Source organism: Patagioenas fasciata, chromosome 21, assembly GCF_037038585.1.
Source record: "Patagioenas fasciata isolate bPatFas1 chromosome 21, bPatFas1.hap1, whole genome shotgun sequence".
Classification (NCBI taxonomy): Eukaryota; Metazoa; Chordata; class Aves; order Columbiformes; family Columbidae; genus Patagioenas; species Patagioenas fasciata.
The window spans coordinates 7,359,871-7,387,763 of NC_092540.1; the positions used below are offsets into that span (position 1 = coordinate 7,359,871).

The window sequence follows — 27,893 nt, forward strand, 5'->3', positions numbered from 1 at the left end:
CTCGGTTGAGGATTCCAGTTGCCGCTGGAAGAATAGAAAAAGAATAGCGGAGAATGGTGGGAGGTATTTACTGAAGGGGTGAATGGGAATTTAGAGCCCACCAGTGATGAGGAGAACAGAGTGCAGACAGAGAAACCACATTCCGTGTTGCTCCTGTTGTTCCTGGGAAGTGAAGGCCAAGAGTTGGGAAACGATAAAAAGTCGCCACGCTAACGGTAAAAACAGGAAAGGCGGGGACACGGCCCTTGCTGCCGAGAAGATGACGAACTCGGCTGCGGCTGCAGCCTGGTCGGCCAGAGAGGCAGAGGGTGCAGAACCCTGGACCTGATCCCCTTGCTGGCAGTGGTGACTTATTGTTCCCAACTTAGCCTGGCCAATCCCTGTACCAAGTGCTACGAGCGTGTGAGAATAGGGAGACTAACCCAATATGTTCTACATTATCACGCTCCTATTAATTCTGGATGTTATGATAGAAAAAAATTGGAGAAGTGTGAAATCCAAGGGCAGGAATTATGGGTAGCAACTAACCTAGAGAAAGGTGGACTCGCTGTAGGCTCTGCCTCCTGCCCTAGGGGAGAACAGAGGATCTGTTTTACACAAGGTGGTGAGTGGGGCTATTCAGATGGAGGGGGAGTGCAAGATCAGTAGAAGGAGGAGTTAGTTAAGAGTGCCACTCAGGAATTAAAAGGAAAGCAAGAGCAACAGCAATTGGTACAGAACAGCAGTGATTGGTATGAGGAAATAAGGCAAAAAGACAAAGGATTACAATTACCGACAGCAGGGAAAAACCTGTTTATAGATCTTATGGAAAAGACAGCCCGAGAATTAAATGTCACCTCGTGCTGGATATGTGGGGGGTCTCAAATGACTGAATACGTTGGACGAACCCCTTGTCAGTTAGCGTTGAGGGCAAATTCGTCAAGTACCTCTATTCCTCCCACTTGGTGGCCAGGTCCACCTAATGGATATTGGTCTCGAAACTGTAGCCTGGTGGAAGAAAATAGGGTTCGTGATAGTATGTGCATTTCTGCGTTTACTGTTTGTGCCATGCATGATCCCGTGCTTTATTCAGTTACTACATTCAGCAGTCCAAGGCATGCAAATCTCAGCCATGCCTATCGATCCTGAAATGGCAGCAAAAGGAACGGGGTATAAATTAATGATTTTAGGCAGGTGCTGGCTAACTTTGAAGTCAAAGCACGAATCAATGGGATAAAAAGCAAAAAGGGGAACTGTGAGAAATGCAGCTGTGGTTCGTGCTGAGAAGATGTTTAATGTTTACAGATATAACCAAATGGGGCATGGGCTCTGAACCTGGAAAAGGAAAAGGTGGTGAAGTTCTATGTAAAAAGTTAGGAAACTTGTTTATGAAGTTATATTGATAGAGGGAAATAACATTTTAAAGGGTTAACCAACTACATAATAAGAGCCTACTAACGAACTAACACTTTAAGCCACAGAATGAATATCTAGTTCAGAACTGTATGTAAGCAATTGTGCTAGGAATCTTTAAAGGGCCAGGAGTAAAATCCCAGCGCGTGGTGCGTGTGCGTGAAGCAGCTCCGGGAGCGCTCGCCCCGGGCTCTGCCGCAGCACACGTTGTGTTCCACGCACAGTCTGATGCCCACGCTCCCGGCTCGGTCCGTCTGTCCCGCTCCCGGCGCCTTGTCCGGCTGAGCAAGGGCTCGGACTGCGGGCGGGCTGAGGGCGGGGCAAGGGGGCGCGCGCGGAGCGGCGGCGAGCTGCGATTGGCCGGCTGCGGGCGGCGCGTGCCGCCGCGAGGCCGCGTCCGGTCGCCGTGGTGCCGGCGGAGCCGTCGCCGCCGTTGGCGTGGGGGCGAGCGGTCGGTGCGAGAGAGAGCGGGAGTGCGGGGCTGGCGGAGCCGGCAGCAGCCCTGCCTGCGGACGCGGACACAGCGCCATGTGCGGGATCGGCTGCGGGCCCTGCTGCGGACGGGTATGAGCGAGCCGGGCCCCGCCGCCCGCCCTCCCCAGGTAAATTGTCCCTTTAGTGCTAAAAAATGTAATAGTTCTTTTTGCAGTTTCACTTCATAAAAGGGATTTGTGTAATGCTTTCTCATTTCTTAAAAGGCATGGCTAAAAAAAAGAGATTAAATTTGAAATATAGTGTGATATATCACACTGAGGAAGGAAAACCATGAGCCAGCACTGGGCCCTTGTGGCCAGGAAGGCCAATGGTACCCGGGGTGGGTTAGAAGGGGGTGGTCAGTAGGTCAGAGAGGTTCTCCTGCCCCTCTGCTCTGCCCTGGGGAGACCACCCCTGGAATATTGTGTCCAGTTGTGGCCCCTCAGTTCCAGAAGGACAGGGAACTGCTGGAGAGAGTCCAGCGCAGCCACCAAGATGCTGGAGGGAGTGGAGCATCTCCCGTGTGAGGAAAGGCTGAGGGAGCTGGGGCTCTGGAGCTGGAGAAGAGGAGACTGAGGGGTGACCTCATTAATGTTTATAAATATGTAAAGGGTGAGTGTCAGGAGGATGGAGCCAGGCTCTTCTCAGTGACAACCAGTGACAGGACAAGGGGTGACGGGTACAAACTGAGACACAAAAGGTTCCTCTTAAATTTGACAAGAAACTTCTTCATGGTGAGGGTGTCAGAGCCTGGCCCAGGCTGCCCATGGGGGTTGTGGAGTCTCCTTCTCTGCAGACATTCAAACCCGCCTGGACACCTTCCTGTGGAACCTCAGCTGGGTGTTCCTGCTCCTGGATGAGCTTTCCAGGTCCCTTCCAACCCCTGACATTCTGGGATTCTGTGATTCTGTGAAAGGGTTATTAGACATTGGAACAGGCTGCCCATGGCAGCGGTGGGGTCACCATCCCTGGAGGGGTTTAAAAGGGACATAGATGAGGTCCTGAGGGACATGGGGCAGTGCCAGGGGTGGGTTGACGGTTGCACTCGATGGTCTCTTCCAACCAAAATGTTTCTATGATCCTATCTATTTTTTGCATTGTAATAGTGTCTGAATTTCAGGGTTCATGTGATCTTGTCCCGGTACTTTTGCAAGGACGTTAAAAGTAAATGTGTTGCTATCTGCAATTCAAAACTGTTTTTCCGTTGTTTTCTAACAGGCTCGGAACTTCCCCTTTCGGAACCTGTCTCTTTGGAGATGCTGGAGAAGACCAAGGAGGAGGACACCCAGGCAGAAGAGAGACGAGGAAGATGTGGAGTCTCTGCACAGCCTTGAGGAGACTCTGACCAAGCCAACCAAGGAAGAAGTGGAGAGCCCAGAGTGTACTGAGGAGCCTCCAGAGCGCGTTGAGGAGACTCCAGAGCGCATTGAGCAGACTCTAAGCGAGACAAGAGAGGAAGATGTGGAGACTACAAGCAAGGTATCAGACAAAGACGCAGAGACTCCAGAGCGCGTTGAGAACGGTCTAAGCAAGGCAACAGAGGAAGACACAGAGACTGCAGAGTGCACAGAGGAGACTCCAAGCGAGCCAACTGAAGAAGACGTGGAGACTCCACAGAGCCTGGAAGAAAATGTGAGGAACCAACCTGGGGAAGACGTGGAGGTTCCACAGAGCGTTCAAGAGGCAAGTCACTGGTGCACAGACAGTTCTGTATGACTTAGGGATATTTTAGATTTAAAAGAGGTAAAAAAAACCAGAAAAGCAACCCCCAAAAAAACCCCAAACCCCAGCTTCCCCAAACCAGGATTTGGTTGCACTGCACTCAAATCCTTTCTAATTGAGTTGTTGCTGTGCTTAAGGCTATGGTAGTCAGTAAAGCCCTGAAACTTTAATTATTCAAGTGGTATGTATGCAGAAAAAGCATTATGTGGTTGCAGGGGGACCAGTATATGTATTTCTGAAGTTAATTGTTACATCTGTTTTCAATTCTCTAGTGCTTTGCTCCTCAACATGTATCAGCATGTTAATACAGCGGCTGTTAGTGGTGGGGTTCAGGAGATCTGGACTCTCTGGTTTAATTCTTACCTCTTTCATTGACTTGTGCAGTAAGTTGTGCACTCAGCTCCTCTCTGCTTTCAGTTAAAAGCCCAAAAAGGCCCAGGTAACTGAAGGCAGCTAAAAAGTGGCAACTGAAGTGAGCGTTGTTGAGGTGTTGTGAGATCCTGGTGCTGGCATGCTGGTGTCTGCAGCCTGCGCTTGTGCAGGGACCATGTTCCTTTCTCTCTGACTTGTTTCTCTTGGCCCTTTTCCTGGCAGAGCACAACTGAGGATGGAGCTGAAGACGCACAAGAAGGAGCTGTTGACTGCGACAGCCTGAGAAGAGCGCAGATCCAGCAGACTGACAGCGAAGGAGCAAGATGGCTCGGGGTAAGTAAAGCTGGCATGGTCGCCAAGCCCCCAGCTGATCAAAGTGTCCTCACTTCATTGCAATCGGTGCAGCTGTGGCAGTTTGAGCCAGAGGGTCAGGAGGTGGGTAGAACTTTCATGTTATGTTGCGATGTTTCTACATTTTCTTCAGGATCCAAGGCAATAATATAAGAACTTGCTTTGGTGTAGTGTCCAGGTTGGTAGTATAGAGACTTTGAGTGGCAGATTTCCCATCTCTGCCTCCTGTTTTTACCGGGAGAAACAGCAGAAAGTATTTTTGACCTCCTGTACATTTTCCAGCTGATGGGAAGAGTTCTTAGTGATGCTGCATTTGTAGAGTGATTTGGAGGCTTTTCAGCTGAAAAGCGTTGGCTGGTAGTGGATGTGTCTGAGAGAAATGCAGCTCTAACTGAAAATTTCATAGAACCCGTGTTGAAAGGAATACAACTGTTTTTGTTCATTTTGAGTGAGTTGGGCTTTATTACCAATTCCTTTAAGTACTGAGAAGCTTGAAACCTTGCTTAGTATTTTCTTGTAGAGGTTGGAGTAAGTGAAGGAACTTAGATCTTTCATGCTGCAAGAAGTCTGACAAACCTTTCTTAAACTTCTGGATGCTAAGAAAGCATCCGGGGTTTTTGAATGGTTGGCCCTGTTATGAGAGAATGGTCAGTTTCAAAGGCAACCAGGAGATTACAGCTTAAGCACTGGAAACACTTGGCTGTTTCAATAAGAAATGTCTTGATTGTCCTCCAGTATTTGATACAGCATTTGGTGTTTGGAGAGCCCAAACCGACAAAATTGTTTAGTAACTAGAGATGGACTATTCCTGTGAAAAGGTGGAATGGAATCTGTGTTTCGTTGTGCAAGCTCTGTCGGGGCTCTGGCTTCTGTCTGAGTTTTGTGCTTTGTCTTTGTTTCCACTTTGTAGGCTGAAGGGGACCAGTTCCCTGCAGGACACACTGTCAGCCCGGACGAGACGTGCAACAGCAGGGCCCTGAAAGCTGGAACTTTGGAAAAGCTGGTGGAGACGCTTCCGACGGCCTTTGCCGATAATGACTTCACATACATCAGCATCTTCCTCTCCACGTACAGGGCCTTTGCTTCCACCAGCACAGTCCTGGAACTGCTCCTGGACAGGTGAGAGCCGGGACAGAATGGAAACTGAGCCGTCATTTATTATACACGACAGGGGGATGTTGACAGAAAAGAATCCTGCAAAATTCAGGATTTCAGCGTAAACACACCATGTGTAAATGCACGTTGCCCACATCCCAAATCTCATTAAAGCTTAAGCGCCAGGTGGGGAAAGCGTGCGTGGTCTGACCGCTAAGGAACCAAACTGGGACCGACACAAGAAAACCAATACAGCTTGTCCCTTAAAAAAAGACCAGTGCACGGGGGATATGTGCAAACCCTTCATCTCTGCCGCAGCTTCCCCAGCCACGGTGGAATTGTCCAGCATGAAGCCCTTGTCTTCATGCCAATTGTATATGAATATGCCAATATCTATATGTTTATGCCAATTGTATATGGATTACGCTGTTTGGGTTGCTCAGTAGAGGTTCCTCTAAACAGCCATCTCATTTTTTCAGATACAGAAACCTGGAGATCTCGGGCTCTGAAGAACATGGAACCCAGAATTCCCCCGGATCCAGCACAGTGCTCAGGACGTAAGTTTGGTTTTGCAGCGCCCAGCGAGCCCCAGTCAGGGTTCGGTGCTGGAGCGGGACGTGGGCAGCAGAGCTGTTGTTTCATTTGACAATTCACAGCCCTGTTTGCTTCAAGGAGCTTGTGTAAAGGCCAAGTATCAGCTGTCTCATAACACATCCAATAATACAACGCAGAGAAAATATGAATGACTGCGCTGGTTTCTCAAGGTGTAATTGAAGAAGCAGCCTTTAGTTTCCTATGAAGTATTATCTTAATAATATTTCTTGCCTAAAAAGAACAAATTAAATTCTGTGCTCACAGAAGTGTCCATACTGCCCTCACGTGGGGGATGAATGTCTCAGTGTTCCTGTTGTTATATTAGGTACAGATCCATGCGATTGCATCAATACCTGCTGCATACAACCCATGTGTTCTCTCTGAATTTGCTCACAGTGCGATGGCATCGATTTTACAAGCCTGGCTCGACCAATGTGCCGACGATTTCCGAGAGCCGCCCGAGTACGTGTGTCTGCAGAAGGTGCTGAGTTATCTGAAGAAGAACATGCCCGGCTCTGACCCGGAGAAGAGGGCGCAGAACCTCCTGGAGCAGTTCCAGAAAGAAGAATGGGAGAATGATGGTAAAGTACCTTTCTCTGCTGTCTGTGTGTTCTCCCAGCGTCAAGCCTGACACATCCCCTTATCCAGAGCACAAAGCTTCCTGTGCCGTGAGCCGAAAAGTCGTAAGAGCTCACGTGGTATGTGAATGAGTACTGGAATCAACTTCCAGCCTTAGTAGGCAGACTGAGTTCTACTACATGCATTTTTCTCACGTTACCTGCGTGTTTTTCAGACCCCGTTGGCTCTGGAGCGCATAACGGTAGGACTGGTGTGCAGAAAAGGCCCAGGTTTAGACTTAGTGCTGCGGCAGCCAAGGCTGCTGATCAATTCTGTACAGCCCTGCAGCCCTGAATCCAGCTCTGGTTTAGTGCCGAGTCCAGCCCAGGGCGTCCGGGGGCCTGTCCTGAAGCTGCTGGAGCCACGATTGGTTTCGTATATTTTGCATTACTTTCTCTCCTCATCAGTAGTACTAGCAAAGCACGTTTTAACTTTCCAACTGGTCTCTCTCCCTTCTCCTCCTCTTCCCTTGAAACGTGGACATAAGAGCATTCTCAGCGTAATATTTTGGGAGTATAATTGCAGTCTTGTCTCTTTGCAGTTCAGCTGTTTTTCAGAGTATAGAATGCATAGATGCTGACAAGCAGATTATCAAAGTTCTGCAGTGTTAATAAGGAGTTGTTGTGGGGGGGTTGGTGGGTTTGTTCTTTCCAAAGAATGGTTAGTGAATGGGTTAAGGCACTTCTCAGCTAAGAGACCCTGAACAGCTCAGTTCTCCCTATTTCTTTTTCTTCTACCTTCTCTTTGCCCATTTAATCTTCTGGACCTTCTCTATCTCCCTAAAATATGCAGCACGGTGAGGCCGTTACCCCAGGCAGGTCCCTTTGCATGTTCTGTTCTTCTATGTAGTGATTTTCCAAATACCTGCTTTGATTACTTGTTTTCTGTATCAATTCACTGACTCGTGTTTTCCCCGCTGGCCAGACGCGTTCCACAGCCTTTCTCCCTGCACCCCGGACGAGGAAGAGGAACTGGAGATCAGCGGCCCAGAAGAATTCTCGCTGTCCCAAGAAGACCTGGTGGCAGAACAGCTGACATACATGGATGCGGTATGTAGATCATAGGTATTACTTGAAATGCTCGGGGAAAGAGTTCTGGGCTTCTCATTGTTTGTTTGTTTGTTTTTTAACTTATATCGGTGTAAGTCTGTTGTTCCAGAACCGCTCTGTTGCTGGGACACAGAGCGCAGCTCTGCTTGGTTATCCAGACTTGCTTCATTGATTGGGCTTTTCCTTCAGTTCTTCTGAAGGTGTTTGTCTTTTTGTTATACAGTGTGGATGTAGACTGTGTGGCCTCTTTTGCAAAGTTTAGCATTTGACCCCTCAGAAATAGCGTATTTTGACTGTATCTTAGGCTACCTCACCTGAAGATGTAGAAGTACTTTGTAACTGTAGTGCTCCGATTTGGCTTATTTGTATCAATCTCTTTCAAAAGTATCATGATATAGAAATCTTTCCCCCTGGTAATGTAAGTGATAGAAAGGTGTCTTTTATTTTTCCAGGACAGTTTAGCTGACAGTTCTTTTAGGGCGTCAGGCCTAAAGAGTTATACCAAAGTGTATATTTTAAACTGGAGAGAAAACCAATATTTCCCTTTTAATACCATACTGGATTCAGCTGCAGTTTGTACTGTAACCGTGCATTTCTTGCTGTGGGCAGTAGCGCTCCAGGCTGAGTTGGACACCTCTGTTTCCCTCTAGACACTCTTCCAGAACGTTGTGCCCCACCACTGCCTGGGCTGCATCTGGTCCCGAAGGGACAAGAAAGAGAACAAACAGCTGGCACAGAGCATCAGAGCCACCATCTCGCAGTTCAACGCCGTCACCAACTGCGTGCTCAGCACCATCCTGGAGAGCAAAGAATTAAAGACACAGCCAAGAGCGAAGATCTTGGAGAAGTGGATCCGTATCGGACGTGTAAAGCGTTTATTCGCGACTGTTTAACGTTCCTTGTGCGGGTGCCGTGGAGCTGGGAGGGGACAGGGGGGTTGTAGCGGGGAGTGATATTTTTGATGCTCAGTATTTGTAGAGCTGCCCGCTTAGCAGGGAGAATGTGCAGCAAGCAGGACACGGGGCAGACAGAAGAGCACTGACTATTGGTGATGCTGACGTTTAACGCTCCTGTGTTTCTAACCGCTCCTTTCACAGCAATGTAGGATCCTGAACAACTTTTCGTCTCTGAAGGCCGTCGTTTCCGCCTTGCAGTCCACCTCGGTTTATCGCCTGAAGAAGACCTGGGCCTGCGTTCCAAAGTAAGGCTGTGCAGTGTGTCACTGGATGTGTTTTGGTGCTTTTATCTTTTCTGTGCCCAACTGTTAACGATTCTTGAGAAAAAAATTGTCCCCTGATCTGATTCAGAGTGCTTACAAACAACTTAAATCATTGAATCTTTTCCTGTACAGGGACACAATGCTGATGTTCGAAGAGCTTTGCGAAATCTTCTCCGACTGTGACAACTTTGCGACGAGCAGGGAGCTGCTGCTGAAGGTGGGAATGAGCTTGAGTTGCCAGGTTGTGATCTCACCCAAAGCCGAGCTCAGCCCTGTTCCTGACCAATGAGCTCCCGTATGCGGTGCTTTGGGGAAGACGGGTCTGTAAATCCCGGCTTTTCTGCCGGGGCGAGAGGTGCCGCACAGCGAGATTTGACGCAGAGGAGTTACGAATGAGCACTTTGGCTTATATACCGCTCTGCGCAGACATGAACCGCTGGCTGAGATACCAAGGATGATGTCGTGAAAGCATCATTTACAAGAGCGCTGTTTGGTGAAGCAGACTAGTTGTGTTTTGTTTGCTTCCACAGGAGTATTCTAATTAGTATAATTATGACTTCTCAGTCAATTAATCCACCATTGCTCTGACCGTTTGCAGGGAGTCACACAAGGCACGGTACCTTACCTGGGTGCCTTCCTCACTGACCTCGTCATGCTGGACACAGCCCTTCAGGACTATCTCGAGGTAATTTGGGGCAATTTTTGGAATCCTAAATCTCCTCCCTCCCTTGCAGACACTGTGTCTGCTCCTGCATCTTCCACTGGGTGCTAGTGCAGTTCTTAAAAAGAGAGGAATGTATTTAACAAATAGACTCAGGTACACGAGTGCTGTGGCTTATCCTAGAGCTGGAAACGGGTCTTTGTAGAGGCCTTTGGTCAGGGCAGCTCTGGCCTGTCTCTTGGTGTCGCTACTTCATCCTGTTCATCCTGTTTGTGATTAACTCCAGCCGAGCCTGTGCTCTTCTCCTCCGATCCCTTCTCTGTCCTTCCAACAGGGCGGCCTGATCAATTTTGAGAAGCGGCGAAGGGTAAGTGGAACGGTGACTGTTCTGTGATCGTTAGTGCCTGACGCTCTCTGCTAGAGCGTTCTCTTGGCGAGGCCTGTTGTCTTTGCTGGGCGTATCCAACAGCCGCTCACGTTACTCAGAGGGTGAGGAAGGAACAGTCCCCGGCACGCTGTGAACCTCTGCCGGGCTGTGCGGGGCGGCGCGGGAAGAGAAATTCCTTTTAGATGCGGGCAGCAGGGGAAGAGGAGCCGCAGGGCACTCGCTGCCGCGGGAGTTACGTCTGGGGCACGTTCCCCCCGTTTGGTGTTCACGGGAACACGTTACACGAGCGTGTTCTGTGTGCTGGGAGCGCATCAGACCTGCTGGCGTGAGACCTTTGCTGGCCACAAGATGCAGTCTGTGACCATCTTCCTTGTGCTGCAGTAAATAGTTGTGGGTCAAAGGTGCAGAGAGCGAAGCGGGTACCTGGGACCGAGAAATCAAGGCTGAGCGTTGCCTTCCAGCCTGAGCCTTGTTGGTCAGAGATCAGTAGGAGCGAAGGTGCCGGGGTTTCCTCTGTCCGAGGGCAGTTTGTCCTGGATCTGTTGCTGCGTGTGTTTAGTGTATTAACGAGACTGGCTTGATTTTTCTAATTAGAATTCCTATTTTATTATTTGTTTTCTTAGGAGTTTGAAGTAATCGCACAAATTAAGCTGTTGCAGTCCTCATGTAACAGCTATTGCGTGACAGGAGATGAGAAATTCGTGCAGTGGTTTAGGAGGCAGCGGCATTGAAGTGATGAGGAGAGGTAGGGTCTCAGCCCAGCTGGCGAAGCAGCTTTTCTTCCCCCGCAGGCAGGTTCAGGTTCTCTCAGCCTTGAGCTCTGCGCTGCCAGGAGCTGCTCCCGGAGAGTGGAAATACACACGCACAGAGCTGCGCTCCTCCTCGTGGGGATGAACCCTCTGGGACGTGGGAGTGACCCAGGGCTTCTCAGATATGGCCACTTTGAGATATTTAACTAACGGTATTGCCTGTTCTGCAGTTTCCGTCTGTCACGTGAAATCGAAGGAGCAGCTCCTGACCAGAGCACCGCAGCGGGCAGAGCTCAGAAGAGCGTGGTGAAGAGATTCAGCCTGTGAGTACAACGGGGAGGGGGTTTGGTGTGTGAATATGAACTGGAATAAATCAAACACCAGCTGACAAACCTGGCTGGGGATCCAGAGCACTGCAGTGCTGCGAGGAGACACCGCCAGCTAGAAATACGTATTGCTGTTGTCTCTTTCTATTGGTGTAAGTAGCCATGAGGGTTATCGACTAAAGACTTCAGAAATAACTCTAAGGTGTCAAACAAAGGAACGATTTTAGTGCTGGATTATAAATTCAATTCAAATTTGCAGCAGCAAAACAGAGCAAATAAGGATAGAGTCTAATTTGCTATACACACACAAACAATAGGCCACTCGAGATAGGAAAACACAACAGCAGGTCAGATTGTTGAAGCAAGTGACAGCTGTGCTCAGCCCAGCTCTGTTGTGCTTTCTTTTCTCCCCTAGGCCGTTCCTGGGCTTGGGGGTGAGCGCTCTCAGCACCCCCGTCAACGCGCAGCCCAAACCTGCTCCAGGTGGGAGCTCTGGGGACAGCACCGTCACCATCGTCCCTCCCACCGACACTGCTGAGGAGCCTCAGCACAAGGTAGGGCCCGGGCCCTGTGTTCAGCACAAACAGCCTGTGCGAGGCTGCTGACGCTGCCGGCGGCCCCAGGCGCTTGCCCAAGCCTGTGGATCTTGACTGGAGCGTTGCTGGCAGTGGAATGGAGGGACCTGAGCTCTGGGAAAGGCGATTTTGGGGGGAGGGCTCATGTACATCAGCCCAGCCTAATTCTGGGGCAGGCAGAGCAGCTGAGCAAGTGAGAAGCAGGTGAGGTCAGAGCTCACCAGCCCTGTGGTTTGACCTGCCAGGAACTGCCCAGACCAAGCCTGGTCTGGGCTGGGTTCCGTTCCCAGGGAGCTTTGTCCTGCAGACTCTGCTCTCTTGACCTAAGCTGCCTTAACTGGGTTGCCGAAGCCCTTGTTAAGGCTGTTGTGCTGAAGAGTGTCATCTTTAGCTTTTGGATCTTTGAAATTCAATGGTAATGAATGTGTTTGATCTCGTCTCCCCCCTTGCTGCCATCTGATGACAAGTGCTCCAAGAAGTGCCCCGGCCCCGTGACTCCCGTTCCATCAAAAGAAGTGCCGCCAGTCCTGCCAGTCTACAACCAGCAGAGCGGAGAGAGCTGCGTCATCCGCACCAGCGTAGAAGAGGACAGAAGCGGCAACATCTACAGGAGCATCCTGGTGAGCGGTGGGAACAGCAAAGCGCTGTTACTGTGGGTGGTGTTTTCACCCCAGGTGACTTGAATGGTGCTTTTAGTTTCGGAAACACCTATTCCCCGATCAGACCTCCTTGACAGGGAACGTGACCGATGTTACAAATCAAAACATGTGGAGCAGGGGATGAATGAGAGGTTTGCAAAGAGCATCTCTCAAGGTTTCTGGCTTTGAAATTGAAGCTTGTATTTGATCAACAATGCCAAGGGAAGCACTCTGAGCAAGTGCCGGCTTTGCTGCCCCTGCTCTTCTGCCAGCGCCGGCTGTTGTGTGTCCAGCTCAGCACTGGGGTGTGTGAGCTGTGACACAAGGTGCCCCTTCCCCAGCAAACCCAGCTCCAAGGCCCAGAATCTTTGCAGGACATCGCAGAAAGTGTTTAGCAGGGGAGACTGTGGATTAATGGATGTCTGCAAACAGCAGCTGGGGCAGCTCTTGCTGCGGATTCGATGGCTGCTGAGAACAAGGTCTCACCTCTCCGAGCGGTTGCTCAGGAGAGCAGAGGCTGTGATTTCCTGCTGCATTTCTAGAGCAGTATTCTATTTAATCTTTATTTAATATTTAATACTTATATAATAAATATGCAAACGTTTTCCCACCAATTCTTGTCTGGAGTTAGTAGATTTTAATGTTTGATCTTTAGATCATGTTTGAGCTTTGTATAATATTTAATGTATCTATAATAAATAGATGAACTTTTTAACACTATTTTGTGTCTGGAGCGAATGTATTTAAATATTTGATCTTCGTGTAACATTCCATCTCTCTATAACCTTTAATGTTTCTATGATAAATACGTCAACTCTTCCCGCTCATCAGTGTCTCGTTCATCTCTTTTCCTCTCTGAGACTGCACCGCGGTCTGAGAGTTTCCACCTTTTCCCCATTGTCTCCATCACGGCATTTGTTGCTCCTGGCAAAAAGACGACCCCGAATTTAAGCTGCCTCTTGCGTTCTGGTTGTACTTCAACTGCCCGGGGAGACAGCACACTGTTGTCAGGTTGTCAGGTTCTGGTGACAGCCTTAGAACCGGTGACGTGCACCAACCCTGCCTGTGACCTTGGTGTGAGCAGCTCCACTTGCTCCTCACCCTGGGGAAACTGCTCCTGGCTCCGGGTCTGTCACCCTCGCTGCGGGGTCTGCACCAGCCGGGGCTCCGGGGGCTTCGCTCTCGTGCTCCACAGCAGAGGACAAACCCCACGCTCACAGGAGAACACAATAACTCATGGAGCAGCTGAGCTTCACAGGAAAGGGGAAAAAGAGCAGAAAAAGAGCAGAACAGCGGAGAAGGGTTTGCACTGGCTCCTGCCTTCCCAAAACACAGTCAGTGCTGAGCAGGGAAAGCCCGGACAGCACCAGCCCAGGAGCTGAAAGCACAAGTGCGGTCACCTGCTGAAGTGAAGGGTGTTTGGGGTTGCACTGGGAAGCAGTTTTAGTCCTTCTGGGTGAGCAGCCTGGGTGGTGCTCACCGCATTGGGAAGAAGAAACCCAAAAGAACAAAACAAGTAGAATTTTTGGTAGATATGGGGGCAACACTAATGAAAACCTGAAAAGAAGAAACTCCAACCCCATGATGGGAGGGACCTTTTCTTGTTTTGTTAACTACAGAAACAGCTGTTGGGAGGGCAGGGAAAGGATGGACACGCGTCTCTCGAGTTAGAGGAGCCCTGATGGAAGAAAGAACCTGGAAAGTAACTCAAGAACCAGGGGAACTGAAATTGAAGTTGACACGGGATTGGTGATGTAACTACTATTAGTGTTATTGATGTGAATGCCCAGTATAAATGAAAATGAGAATGGCTTAATAGCTAAATGTGTTGAACCGAGTTGTATATGTAATTCTCATTTTATATTTGATGTTTAGGTTGTAAATGGACTGTGGTATAAGCATATCCACAAAGGGAACTTACCGACAGGATTGTGTAAGAAATGTCTAAGAACAGAAGATAAGGAAACCGGGGCTCGGTTGAGGATTCCAGTTGCCGCTGGAAGAATAGAAAAAGAATAGCGGAGAATGGTGGGAGGTATTTACTGAAGGGGTGAATGGGAATTTAGAGCCCACCAGTGATGAGGAGAACAGAGTGCAGACAGAGAAACCACATTCCGTGTTGCTCCTGTTGTTCCTGGGAAGTGAAGGCCAAGAGTTGGGAAACGATAAAAAGTCGCCACGCTAACGGTAAAAACAGGAAAGGCGGGGACACGGCCCTTGCTGCCGAGAAGATGACGAACTCGGCTGCGGCTGCAGCCTGGTCGGCCAGAGAGGCAGAGGGTGCAGAACCCTGGACCTGATCCCCTTGCTGGCAGTGGTGACTTATTGTTCCCAACTTAGCCTGGCCAATCCCTGTACCAAGTGCTACGAGCGTGTGAGAATAGGGAGACTAACCCAATATGTTCTACATTATCACGCTCCTATTAATTCTGGATGTTATGATAGAAAAAAATTGGAGAAGTGTGAAATCCAAGGGCAGGAATTATGGGTAGCAACTAACCTAGAGAAAGGTGGACTCGCTGTAGGCTCTGCCTCCTGCCCTAGGGGAGAACAGAGGATCTGTTTTACACAAGGTGGTGAGTGGGGCTATTCAGATGGAGGGGGAGTGCAAGATCAGTAGAAGGAGGAGTTAGTTAAGAGTGCCACTCAGGAATTAAAAGGAAAGCAAGAGCAACAGAAATTGGTACAGAACAGCAGTGATTGGTATGAGGAAATAAGGCAAAAAGACAAAGGATTACAATTACCGACAGCAGGGAAAAACCTGTTTATAGATCTTATGGAAAAGACAGCCCGAGAATTAAATGTCACCTCGTGCTGGATATGTGGGGGGTCTCAAATGACTGAATACGTTGGACGAACCCCTTGTCAGTTAGCGTTGAGGGCAAATTCGTCAAGTACCTCTATTCCTCCCACTTGGTGGCCAGGTCCACCTAATGGATATTGGTCTCGAAACTGTAGCCTGGTGGAAGAAAATAGGGTTCGTGATAGTATGTGCATTTCTGCGTTTACTGTTTGTGCCATGCATGATCCCGTGCTTTATTCAGTTACTACATTCAGCAGTCCAAGGCATGCAAATCTCAGCCATGCCTATCGATCCTGAAATGGCAGCAAAAGGAACGGGGTATAAATTAATGATTTTAGGCAGGTGCTGGCTAACTTTGAAGTCAAAGCACGAATCAATGGGATAAAAAGCAAAAAGGGGAACTGTGAGAAATGCAGCTGTGGTTCGTGCTGAGAAGATGTTTAATGTTTACAGATATAACCAAATGGGGCATGGGCTCTGAACCTGGAAAAGGAAAAGGTGGTGAAGTTCTATGTAAAAAGTTAGGAAACTTGTTTATGAAGTTATATTGATAGAGGGAAATAACATTTTAAAGGGTTAACCAACTACATAGTAAGAGCCTACTAACGAACTAACACTTTAAGCCACAGAATGAATATCTAGTTCAGAACTGTATGTAAGCAATTGTGCTAGGAATCTTTAAAGGGCCAGGAGTAAAATCCCAGCGCGTGGTGCGTGTGCGTGAAGCAGCTCCGGGAGCGCTCGCCCCGGGCTCTGCCGCAGCACACGTTGTGTTCCACGCACAGTCTGATGCCCACGCTCCCAGCTCGGTCCGTCCGTCCCGCTCCCGGCGCCTTGTCCGGCTGAGCAAGGGCTCGGACTGCGGGCGGGCTGAGGGCGGGGCAAGGGGGCGCGCGCGGAGCGGCGGCGAGCTGCGATTGGCCGGCTGCGGGCGGCGCGTGCCGCCGCGAGGCCGCGTCCGGTCGCCGTGGTGCCGGCGGAGCCGTCGCCGCCGTTGGCGTGGGGGCGAGCGGTCGGTGCGAGAGAGAGCGGGAGTGCGGGGCTGGCGGAGCCGGCAGCAGCCCTGCCTGCGGACGCGGACACAGCGCCATGTGCGGGATCGGCTGCGGGCCCTGCTGCGGACGGGTATGAGCGAGCCGGGCCCCGCCGCCCGCCCTCCCCAGGTAAATTGTCCCTTTAGTGCTAAAAAATGTAATAGTTCTTTTTGCAGTTTCACTTCATAAAAGGGATTTGTGTAATGCTTTCTCATTTCTTAAAAGGCATGGCTAAAAAAAAGAGATTAAATTTGAAATATAGTGTGATATATCACACTGAGGAAGGAAAACCATGAGCCAGCACTGGGCCCTTGTGGCCAGGAAGGCCAATGGTACCCGGGGTGGGTTAGAAGGGGGTGGTCAGTAGGTCAGAGAGGTTCTCCTGCCCCTCTGCTCTGCCCTGGGGAGACCACCCCTGGAATATTGTGTCCAGTTGTGGCCCCTCAGCTCCAGAAGGACAGGGAACTGCTGGAGAGAGTCCAGCGCAGCCACCAAGATGCTGAAGGGAGTGGAGCATCTCCCGTGTGAGGAAAGGCTGAGGGAGCTGGGGCTCTGGAGCTGGAGAAGAGGAGACTGAGGGGTGACCTCATTAATGTTTATAAATATGTAAAGGGTGAGTGTCAGGAGGATGGAGCCAGGCTCTTCTCAGTGACAACCAGTGACAGGACAAGGGGTGACGGGTACAAACTGAGACACAAAAGGTTCCTCTTAAATTTGACAAGAAACTTCTTCATGGTGAGGGTGTCAGAGCCTGGCCCAGGCTGCCCATGGGGGTTGTGGAGTCTCCTTCTCTGCAGACATTCAAACCCGCCTGGACCCCTTCCTGTGGAACCTCAGCTGGGTGTTCCTGCTCCTGGATGAGCTTTCCAGGTCCCTTCCAACCCCTGACATTCTGGGATTCTGTGATTCTGTGAAAGGGTTATTAGACATTGGAACAGGCTGCCCATGGCAGCGGTGGGGTCACCATCCCTGGAGGGGTTTGAAAGGGACGTAGATGAGGTCCTGAGGGACATGGGGCAGTGCCAGGGGTGGGTTGACGGTTGCACTCGATGGTCCCTTCCAACCAAAATGTTTCTATGATCCTATCTATTTTTTGCATTGTAATAGTGTCTGAATTTCAGGGTTCATGTGATCTTGTCCCGGTACTTTTGCAAGGACGTTAAAAGTAAATGTGTTGCTATCTGCAATTCAAAACTGTTTTTCCGTTGTTTTCTAACAGGCTCGGAACTTCCCCTTTCGGAACCTGTCTCTTTGGAGATGCTGGAGAAGACCAAGGAGGAGGACACCCAGGCAGAAGAGAGACGAGGAAGATGTGGAGTCTCTGCACAGCCTTGAGGAGACTCTGACCAAGCCAACCAAGGAAGAAGTGGAGAGCCCAGAGTGTACTGAGGAGCCTCCAGAGCGCGTTGAGGAGACTCCAGAGCGCATTGAGCAGACTCTAAGCGAGACAAGAGAGGAAGATGTGGAGACTACAAGCAAGGTATCAGACAAAGACGCAGAGACTCCAGAGCGCATTGAGAACGGTCTAAGCAAGGCAACAGAGGAAGACACAGAGACTGCAGAGTGCACAGAGGAGACTCCAAGCGAGCCAACTGAAGAAGACGTGGAGACTCCACAGAGCCTGGAAGAAAATGTGAGGAACCAACCTGGGGAAGACGTGGAGGTTCCACAGAGCGTTCAAGAGGCAAGTCACTGGTGCACAGACAGTTCTGTATGACTTAGGGATATTTTAGAGTTAAAAGAGGTAAAAAAAAACCAGAAAAGCAACCCCCAAAAAAACCCCAAACCCCAGCACCCCAAACCAGGATTTGGTTGCACTGCACTCAAATCCTTTCTAATTGAGTTGTTGCTGTGCTTAAGGCTATGGTAGTCAGTAAAGCCCTGAAACTTTAATTATTCAAGTGGTATGTATGCAGAAAAAGCATTATGTGGTTGCAGGGGGACCAGTATATGTATTTCTGAAGTTAATTGTTACATCTGTTTTCAATTCTCTAGTGCTTTGCTCCTCAACATGTATCAGCATGTTAATACAGCGGCTGTTAGTGGTGGGGTTCAGGAGATCTGGACTCTCTGGTTTAATTCTTACCTCTTTCATTGACTTGTGCAGTAAGTTGTGCACTCAGCTCCTCTCTGCTTTCAGTTAAAAGCCCAAAAAGGCCCAGGTAACTGAAGGCAGCTAAAAAGTGGCAACTGAAGTGAGCGTTGTTGAGGTGTTGTGAGATCCTGGTGCTGGCATGCTGGTGTCTGCAGCCTGCGCTTGTGCAGGGACCATGTTCCTTTCTCTCTGACTTGTTTCTCTTGGCCCTTTTCCTGGCAGAGCACAACTGAGGATGGAGCTGAAGACGCACAAGAAGGAGCTGTTGACTGCGACAGCCTGAGAAGAGCGCAGATCCAGCAGACTGACAGCGAAGGAGCAAGATGGCTCGGGGTAAGTAAAGCTGGCATGGTGGCCAAGCCCCCAGCTGATCAAAGTGTCCTCACTTCATTGCAATCGGTGCAGCTGTGGCAGTTTGAGCCAGAGGGTCAGGAGGTGGGTAGAACTTTCATGTTATGTTGCGATGTTTCTACATTTTCTTCAGGATCCAAGGCAATAATATAAGAACTTGCTTTGGTGTAGTGTCCAGGTTGGTAGTATAGAGACTTTGAGTGGCAGATTTCCCATCTCTGCCTCCTGTTTTTACCGGGAGAAACAGCAGAAAGTATTTTTGACCTCCTGTACATTTTCCAGCTGATGGGAAGAGTTCTTAGTGATGCTGCATTTGTAGAGTGATTTGGAGGCTTTTCAGCTGAAAAGCGTTGGCTGGTAGTGGATGTGTCTGAGAGAAATGCAGCTCTAACTGAAAATTTCATAGAACCCGTGTTGAAAGGAATACAACTGTTTTTGTTCATTTTGAGTGAGTTGGGCTTTATTACCAATTCCTTTAAGTACTGAGAAGCTTGAAACCTTGCTTAGTATTTTCTTGTAGAGGTTGGAGTAAGTGAAGGAACTTAGATCTTTCATGCTGCAAGAAGTCTGACAAACCTTTCTTAAACTTCTGGATGCTAAGAAAGCATCCGGGGTTTTTGAATGGTTGGCCCTGTTATGAGAGAATGGTCAGTTTCAAAGGCAACCAGGAGATTACAGCTTAAGCACTGGAAACACTTGGCTGTTTCAATAAGAAATGTCTTGATTGTCCTCCAGTATTTGATACAGCATTTGGTGTTTGGAGAGCCCAAACCGACAAAATTGTTTAGTAACTAGAGATGGACTATTCCTGTGAAAAGGTGGAATGGAATCTGTGTTTCGTTGTGCAAGCTCTGTCGGGGCTCTGGCTTCTGTCTGAGTTTTGTGCTTTGTCTTTGTTTCCACTTTGTAGGCTGAAGGGGACCAGTTCCCTGCAGGACACACTGTCAGCCCGGACGAGACGTGCAACAGCAGGGCCCTGAAAGCTGGAACTTTGGAAAAGCTGGTGGAGACGCTTCCGACGGCCTTTGCCGATAATGACTTCACATACATCAGCATCTTCCTCTCCACGTACAGGGCCTTTGCTTCCACCAGCACAGTCCTGGAACTGCTCCTGGACAGGTGAGAGCCGGGACAGAATGGAAACTGAGCCGTCATTTATTATACACGACAGGGGGATGTTGACAGAAAAGAATCCTGCAAAATTCAGGATTTCAGCGTAAACACACCATGTGTAAATGCACGTTGCCCACATCCCAAATCTCATTAAAGCTTAAGCGCCAGGTGGGGAAAGCGTGCGTGGTCTGACCGCTAAGGAACCAAACTGGGACCGACACAAGAAAACCAATACAGCTTGTCCCTTAAAAAAAGACCAGTGCACGGGGGATATGTGCAAACCCTTCATCTCTGCCGCAGCTTCCCCAGCCACGGTGGAATTGTCCAGCATGAAGCCCTTGTCTTCATGCCAATTGTATATGAATATGCCAATATCTATATGTTTATGCCAATTGTATATGGATTACGCTGTTTGGGTTGCTCAGTAGAGGTTCCTCTAAACAGCCATCTCATTTTTTCAGATACGGAAACCTGGAGATCTCGGGCTCTGAAGAACATGGAACCCAGAATTCCCCCGGATCCAGCACAGTGCTCAGGACGTAAGTTTGGTTTTGCAGCGCCCAGCGAGCCCCAGTCAGGGTTCGGTGCTGGAGCGGGACGTGGGCAGCAGAGCTGTTGTTTCATTTGACAATTCACAGCCCTGTTTGCTTCAAGGAGCTTGTGTAAAGGCCAAGTATCAGCTGTCTCATAACACATCCAATAATACAACGCAGAGAAAATATGAATGACTGCGCTGGTTTCTCAAGGTGTAATTGAAGAAGCAGCCTTTAGTTTCCTATGAAGTATTATCTTAATAATATTTCTTGCCTAAAAAGAACAAATTAAATTCTGTGCTCACAGAAGTGTCCATACTGCCCTCACGTGGGGGATGAATGTCTCAGTGTTCCTGTTGTTATATTAGGTACAGATCCATGCGATTGCATCAATACCTGCTGCATACAACCCATGTGTTCTCTCTGAATTTGCTCACAGTGCGATGGCATCGATTTTACAAGCCTGGCTCGACCAATGTGCCGACGATTTCCGAGAGCCGCCCGAGTACGTGTGTCTGCAGAAGGTGCTGAGTTATCTGAAGAAGAACATGCCCGGCTCTGACCCGGAGAAGAGGGCGCAGAACCTCCTGGAGCAGTTCCAGAAAGAAGAATGGGAGAATGATGGTAAAGTACCTTTCTCTGCTGTCTGTGTGTTCTCCCAGCGTCAAGCCTGACACATCCCCTTATCCAGAGCACAAAGCTTCCTGTGCCGTGAGCCGAAAAGTCGTAAGAGCTCACGTGGTATGTGAATGAGTACTGGAATCAACTTCCAGCCTTAGTAGGCAGACTGAGTTCTACTACATGCATTTTTCTCACGTTACCTGCGTGTTTTTCAGACCCCGTTGGCTCTGGAGCGCATAACGGTAGGACTGGTGTGCAGAAAAGGCCCAGGTTTAGACTTAGTGCTGCGGCAGCCAAGGCTGCTGATCAATTCTGTACAGCCCTGCAGCCCTGAATCCAGCTCTGGTTTAGTGCCGAGTCCAGCCCAGGGCGTCCGGGGGCCTGTCCTGAAGCTGCTGGAGCCACGATTGGTTTCGTATATTTTGCATTACTTTCTCTCCTCATCAGTAGTACTAGCAAAGCACGTTTTAACTTTCCAACTGGTCTCTCTCCCTTCTCCTCCTCTTCCCTTGAAACGTGGACATAAGAGCATTCTCAGCGTAATATTTTGGGAGTTTAATTGCAGTCTTGTCTCTTTGCAGTTCAGCTGTTTTTCAGAGTATAGAATGCGTAAATGCTGACAAGCAGATTATCAAAGTTCTGCAGTGTTAATAAGGAGTTGTTGTGGGGGGGTTGGTGGGTTTGTTCTTTCCAAAGAATGGTTAGTGAATGGGTTAAGGCACTTCTCAGCTAAGAGACCCTGAACAGCTCAGTTCTCCCTATTTCTTTTTCTTCTACCTTCTCTTTGCCCATTTAATCTTCTGGACCTTCTCTATCTCCCTAAAATATGCAGCACGGTGAGGCCGTTACCCCAGGCAGGTCCCTTTGCATGTTCTGTTCTTCTATGTAGTGATTTTCCAAATACCTGCTTTGATTACTTGTTTTCTGTATCAATTCACTGACTCGTGTTTTCCCCGCTGGCCAGACGCGTTCCACAGCCTTTCTCCCTGCACCCCGGACGAGGAAGAGGAACTGGAGATCAGCGGCCCAGAAGAATTCTCGCTGTTCCAAGAAGACCTGGTGGCAGAACAGCTGACATACATGGATGCGGTATGTAGATCATAGGTATTACTTGAAATGCTCGGGGAAAGAGTTCTGGGCTTCTCATTGTTTGTTTGTTTGTTTTTTAACTTATATCGGTGTAAGTCTGTTGTTCCAGAACCGCTCTGTTGCTGGGACACAGAGCGCAGCTCTGCTTGGTTATCCAGACTTGCTTCATTGATTGGGCTTTTCCTTCAGTTCTTCTGAAGGTGTTTGTCTTTTTGTTATACAGTGTGAGTGTAGACTGTGTGGCCTCTTTTGCAAAGTTTAGCATTTGACCCCTCAGAAATAGCGTATTTTGACTGTATCTTAGGCTACCTCACCTGAAGATGTAGAAGTACTTTGTAACTGTAGAGCTCCGATTTGGCTTATTTGTATCGATCTCTTTCAAAAGTATCATGATATGGAAATCTTTCCCCCTGGTAATGTAAGTGATAGAAAGGTGTCTTTTATTTTTCCAGGACAGTTTAGCTGACACTTCTTTTAGGGCGTCAGGCCTAAAGAGTTATACCAAAGTGTATATTTTAAACTGGAGAGAAAACCAATATTTCCCTTTTAATACCATACTGGATTCAGCTGCAGTTTGTACTGTAACCGTGCATTTCTTGCTGTGGGCAGTAGCGCTCCAGGCTGAGTTGGACACCTCTGTTTCCCTCTAGACACTCTTCCAGAACGTTGTGCCCCACCACTGCCTGGGCTGCATCTGGTCCCGAAGGGACAAGAAAGAGAACAAACAGCTGGCACAGAGCATCAGAGCCACCATCTCGCAGTTCAACGCCGTCACCAACTGCGTGCTCAGCACCATCCTGGAGAGCAAAGAATTAAAGACACAGCCAAGAGCGAAGATCTTGGAGAAGTGGATCCGTATCGGACGTGTAAAGCGTTTATTCGCGACTGTTTAACGTTCCTTGTGCGGGTGCCGTGGAGCTGGGAGGGGACAGGGGGGTTGTAGCGGGGAGTGATATTTTTGATGCTCAGTATTTGTAGAGCTGCCCGCTTAGCAGGGAGAATGTGCAGCAAGCAGGACACGCGGCAGACAGAAGAGCACTGACTATTGGTGATGCTGACGTTTAACGCTCCTGTGTTTCTAACCGCTCCTTTCACAGCAATGTAGGATCCTGAACAACTTTTCGTCTCTGAAGGCCATCGTTTCCGCCTTGCAGTCCACCTCGGTTTATCGCCTGAAGAAGACCTGGGCCTGCGTTCCAAAGTAAGGCTGTGCAGTGTGTCACTGGATGTGTTTTGGTGCTTTTATCTGTTCTGTGCCCAACTGTTAACAATTCTTGAGAAAAAAATTGTCCCGTGATCTGATTCAGAGTGCTTACAAACAACTTAAATCATTGAATCTTTTCCTGTACAGGGACACAATGCTGATGTTCGAAGAGCTTTGCGAAATCTTCTCCGACTGTGACAACTTTGCGACGAGCAGGGAGCTGCTGCTGAAGGTGGGAATGAGCTTGAGTTGCCAGGTTGTGATCTCACCCAAAGCCGAGCTCAGCCCTGTTCCTGACCAATGAGCTCCCGTATGCGGTGCTTTGGGGAAGACGGGTCTGTAAATCCCGGCTTTTCTGCTGGGGCGAGAGGTGCCGCACAGCGAGATTTGACGCAGAGGAGCTACGAATGAGCACTTTGGCTTATATACCGCTCTGTGCAGACATGAACCGCTGGCTGAGATACCAAGGATGATGTCGTGAAAGCATCATTTACAAGAGCGCTGTTTGGTGAAGCAGACTAGTTGTATTTGGTTTGCTTCCACAGGAGTATTCTAATTAGTATAATTATTACTTCTCAGTCAATTAATCCACCATTGCTCTGACCGTTTGCAGGGAGTCACACAAGGCACGGTACCTTACCTGGGTACCTTCCTCACTGACCTCGTCATGCTGGACACAGCCCTTCAGGACTATCTCGAGGTAATTTGGGGCAATTTTTGGAATCCTAAATCTCCTCCCTCCCTTGCAGACACTGTGTCTGCTCCTGCATCTTCCACTGGGTGCTAGTGCAGTTCTTAAAAAGAGAGGAATGTATTTAACAAATAGACTCAGGTACACGAGTGCTGTGGCTTATCCTAGAGCTGGAAACGGGTCTTTGTAGAGGCCTTTGGTCAGGGCAGCTCTGGCCCGTCCCTTGGTGTCGCTACTTCATCCTGTTCATCCTGTTTGTGATCAACTCCAGCCGAGCCTGTGCTCTTCTCCTCCGATCCCTTCTCTGTCCTTCCAACAGGGCGGCCTGATCAATTTTGAGAAGCGGCGAAGGGTAAGTGGAACGGTGACTGTTCTGTGATCGTTAGTGCCTGACGCTCTCTGCTAGAGCGTTCTCTTGGCGAGGCCTGTTGTCTTTGCTGGGCGTATCCAACAGCCGCTCACGTTACTCAGAGGGTGAGGAAGGAACAGTCCCCGGCACGCTGTGAACCTCTGCCGGGCTGTGCGGGGCGGCGCGGGAAGAGAAATTCCTTTTAGATGCGGGCAGCAGGGGAAGAGGAGCCGCAGGGCACTCGCTGCCGCGGGAGTTACGTCTGGGGCACGTTCCCCCCGTTTGGTGTTCACGGGAACACGTTACACGAGCGTGTTCTGTGTGCTGGGAGCGCATCAGACCTGCTGGCGTGAGACCTTTGCTGGCCACAAGATGCAGTCTGTGACCATCTTCCTTGTGCTGCAGTAAATAGTTGTGGGTCAAAGGTGCAGAGAGCGAAGCGGGTACCTGGGACCGAGAAATCAAGGCTGAGCGTTGCCTTCCAGCCTGAGCCTTGTTGGTCAGAGATCGGTAGGAGCGAAGGTGCCGGGGTTTCCTCTGTCCGAGGGCAGTTTGTCCTGGATCTGTTGCTGCGTGTGTTTAGTGTATTAACGAGACTGGCTTGATTTTTCTAATTAGAATTCCTATTTTATTATTTGTTTTCTTAGGAGTTTGAAGTAATGGCACAAATTCAGCTGTTGCAGTCCTCATGTAACAGCTATTGCGTGACAGGAGATGAGAAATTCGTGCAGTGGTTTAGGAGGCAGCGGCATTGAAGTGATGAGGAGAGGTAGGGTCTCAGCCCAGCTGGCGAAGCAGCTTTTCTTCCCCCGCAGGCAGGTTCAGGTTCTCTCAGCCTTGAGCTCTGCGCTGCCAGGAGCTGCTCCCGGAGAGTGGAAATACACACGCACAGAGCTGCGCTCCTCCTCGTGGGGATGAACCCTCTGGGACGTGGGAGTGACCCAGGGCTTCTCAGATATGGCCACTTTGAGATATTTAACTAACGGTATTGCCTGTTCTGCAGTTTCCGTCTGTCACGTGAAATCGAAGGAGCAGCTCCTGACCAGAGCACCGCAGCGGGCAGAGCTCAGAAGAGCGTGGTGAAGAGATTCAGCCTGTGAGTACAACGGGGAGGGGGTTTGGTGTGTGAATATGAACTGGAATAAATCAAACACCAGCTGACAAACCTGGCTGGGGATCCAGAGCACTGCAGTGCTGCGAGGAGACACCGCCAGCTAGAAATACGTATTGCTGTTGTCTCTTTCTATTGGTGTAAGTAGCCATGAGGGTTATCGACTAAAGACTGCAGAAATAACTCTAAGGTGTCAAACAAAGGAACAATTTTAGTGCTGGATTATAAATTCAATTCAAATTTGCAGCAGCAAAACAGAGCAAATAAGGATAGAGTCTAATTTGCTATACACACACAAACAATAGGCCACTCGAGATAGGAAAACACAACAGCAGGTCAGATTGTTGAAGCAAGTGACAGCTGTGCTCAGCCCAGCTCTGTTGTGCTTTCTTTTCTCCCCTAGGCCGTTCCTGGGCTTGGGGGTGAGCGCCCACAGCACCCCCGTCAACGCGCAGCCCAAACCTGCTCCAGGTGGGAGCTCTGGGGACAGCACCGTCACCATCGTCCCTCCCACCGACACTGCTGAGGAGCCTCAGCACAAGGTAGGGCCCGGGCCCTGTGTTCAGCACAAACAGCCTGTGCGAGGCTGCTGACGCTGCCGGCGGCCCCAGGCGCTTGCCCAAGCCTGTGGATCTTGACTGGAGCGTTGCTGGCAGTGGAATGGAGGGACCTGAGCTCTGGGAAAGGCGATTTTGGGGGGAGGGCTCATGTACATCAGCCCAGCCTAATTCTGGGGCAGGCAGAGCAGCTGAGCAAGTGAGAAGCAGGTGAGGTCAGAGCTCACCAGCCCTGTGGTTTGACCTGCCAGGAACTGCCCAGACCAAGCCTGGGCTGGGCTGGGTTCCGTTCCCAGGGAGCTTTGTCCTGCAGACTCTGCTCTCTTGACCTAAGCTGCCTTAACTGGGTTGCCGAAGCCCTTGTTAAGGCTGTTGTGCTGAAGAGTGTCATCTTTAGCTTTTGGATCTTTGAAATTCAATGGTAATGAATGTGTTTGATCTCGTCTCCCCCCTTGCTGCCATCTGATGACAAGTGCTCCAAGAAGTGCCCCGGCCCCGTGACTCCCGTTCCATCAAAAGAAGTGCCGCCAGTGCTGCCAGTCTACAACCAGCAGAGCGGAGAGAGCTGCGTCATCCGCACCAGCGTAGAAGAGGACAGAAGCGGCAACATCTACAGGAGCATCCTGGTGAGCGGTGGGAACAGCAAAGCGCTGTTACTGTGGGTGGTGTTTTCACCCCAGGTGACTTGAATGGTGCTTTTAGTTTCGGAAACACCTATTCCCCGATCAGACCTCCTTGACAGGGAACGTGACCGATGTTACAAATCAAAACATGTGGAGCAGGGGATGAATGAGAGGTTTGCAAAGAGCATCTCTCAAGGTTTCTGGCCTTGAAATTGAAGCTTGTATTTGATCAACAATGCCAAGGGAAGCACTCTGAGCAAGTGCCGGCTTTGCTGCCCCTGCTCTTCTGCCAGCGCCGGCTGTTGTGTGTCCAGCTCAGCACTGGGGGGTGTGAGCTGTGACACAAGGTGCCCCTTCCCCAGCAAACCCAGCTCCAAGGCCCAGAATCTTTGCAGGACATCGCAGAAAGTGTTTAGCAGGGGAGACTGTGGATTAATGGATGTCTGCAAACAGCAGCTGGGGCAGCTCTTGCTGCGGATTCGATGGCTGCTGAGAACAAGGTCTCACCTCTCCGAGCGGTTGCTCAGGAGAGCAGAGGCTGTGATTCCCTGCTGCATTTCTAGAGCAGTGTCTGTTGTCTTGAACTAACTCCACCCCCAGGTGTCGCAAAGAGCGTGTTTTAGCGTCTGGCAGAATCTGCGACTTGGTTACCAAGCGACTCCTTGCAACTCCCTCTTTGCAGCTGAGTAACCAAGAGAAGGCTCCTGCTGTCACCCAGCGAGCCATGGAGAAGCACAACCTGCAGTCTGGCTCGGCCGAGGATTACGAGCTGGTCCAGATCATCTCCGAGGACAAAGGTGGGGAAGCAGAACTCTGCTGCTGCTGCTGCTGCTTGAAGAGCTCTGCTGCATTTTGCCGGCAAGAGTAACATGCGGAGCGACGTCAGAAACGCCATCGCCACGTTGTCCCAGCTGCCGGTGAGAATAAACCCCCAACGCTGAGTGGGGCGCCCATGAACGCTCGCTCTGCTCCCTCTCTTGCGGAGCTGGCGATCCCACCCAAGGCGAACGTGTTCTACGCCATGAGCACCCAGGGCAACTTCGACTGCATCCTGAGAAGAAAAGCTGCAGCACAGGAGGAGCCCGCACTTCATGGGTTGTAATGGCTGAGCTCTGGATAGGATTTACTGTTTATATCATAAGTATGTAAACTTTTTTCCCCCCAGTTTTAGTCTGGAGTTCATGTATTTTAATATGTGACCTGTATATAATGTTTGAGCTTTGTATCATATTTAATATTTCTATAACGAGTATATTAACTTTTTTCCAGTGTTTGTCTGCAGTTAATGTATTTTAATACTCGATGTGTTTATCGTATTTAATCTTTCCATACTTCTACAGAAACCTTCAATATTATATCATCTTTTTTCTACTGATGTCTGCTTGGAGTTCCTATATTTAAATAGCTTAGCTTTATAGAATATTTTAGCTTGTATAATATTCAGTATTCACAGAATAAGTACGTAAACTTTTTCCACTAATTTCTCCTTGGAGTTA

General features: G+C 49.5%; 2 protein-coding genes across 2 annotated transcripts; both read left to right on the plus strand.

The window, feature by feature from the left end:
* Positions 1 to 1,803: 1,803 nt before the first annotated feature.
* Positions 1,804 to 12,943, plus strand: LOC139829567 (ral guanine nucleotide dissociation stimulator-like 1). The gene is made up of 15 exons (XM_071817735.1): positions 1,804 to 1,994; positions 3,085 to 3,549; positions 4,183 to 4,293; positions 5,222 to 5,430; positions 5,886 to 5,963; positions 6,397 to 6,581; positions 7,543 to 7,667; positions 8,318 to 8,533; positions 8,765 to 8,868; positions 9,019 to 9,103; positions 9,485 to 9,571; positions 9,882 to 9,914; positions 10,915 to 11,007; positions 11,426 to 11,564; positions 12,053 to 12,943. Exons 1-13 carry the CDS (start codon positions 1,959 to 1,961, stop codon positions 10,930 to 10,932), a joined length of 1,752 nt encoding a protein of 583 aa, XP_071673836.1. The 5' UTR covers positions 1,804 to 1,958; the 3' UTR covers positions 10,933 to 11,007; positions 11,426 to 11,564; positions 12,053 to 12,943.
* Positions 12,944 to 15,998: 3,055 nt separating this feature from the next.
* On the plus strand, positions 15,999 to 27,650 carry LOC136110727 (ral guanine nucleotide dissociation stimulator-like 1). The gene is made up of 16 exons (XM_071817737.1): positions 15,999 to 16,189; positions 17,280 to 17,744; positions 18,378 to 18,488; positions 19,417 to 19,625; positions 20,081 to 20,158; positions 20,592 to 20,776; positions 21,738 to 21,862; positions 22,513 to 22,728; positions 22,960 to 23,063; positions 23,214 to 23,298; positions 23,680 to 23,847; positions 24,087 to 24,109; positions 25,110 to 25,202; positions 25,621 to 25,759; positions 26,248 to 26,400; positions 27,080 to 27,650. The coding sequence occupies exons 1-16, from the start codon at positions 16,154 to 16,156 to the stop codon at positions 27,263 to 27,265; spliced, it is 2,376 nt and encodes a 791-aa protein (XP_071673838.1). The 5' UTR covers positions 15,999 to 16,153; the 3' UTR covers positions 27,266 to 27,650.
* Positions 27,651 to 27,893: the final 243 nt, after the last annotated feature.

Excerpts from the sequence above, each read along its gene's own strand:
- LOC139829567 (XM_071817735.1), top strand. The coding sequence starts at position 1,959 with ATGAGCGAGCCGGGCCCCGCCGCCCGCCCTCCCCAG. Across the intron at positions 5,964-6,396 it reads TCCAGCACAGTGCTCAGGAC|TGCGATGGCATCGATTTTAC; the intron begins GTAAGTTTGGTT and ends ATTTGCTCACAG. Across the intron at positions 9,572-9,881 it reads CCCTTCAGGACTATCTCGAG|GGCGGCCTGATCAATTTTGA; the intron begins GTAATTTGGGGC and ends TCCTTCCAACAG.
- LOC136110727 (XM_071817737.1), top strand. The coding sequence starts at position 16,154 with ATGAGCGAGCCGGGCCCCGCCGCCCGCCCTCCCCAG. Across the intron at positions 24,110-25,109 it reads ATTTTGAGAAGCGGCGAAGG|TTTCCGTCTGTCACGTGAAA; the intron begins GTAAGTGGAACG and ends CCTGTTCTGCAG. Across the intron at positions 26,401-27,079 it reads ACATCTACAGGAGCATCCTG|CTGAGTAACCAAGAGAAGGC; the intron begins GTGAGCGGTGGG and ends CCCTCTTTGCAG.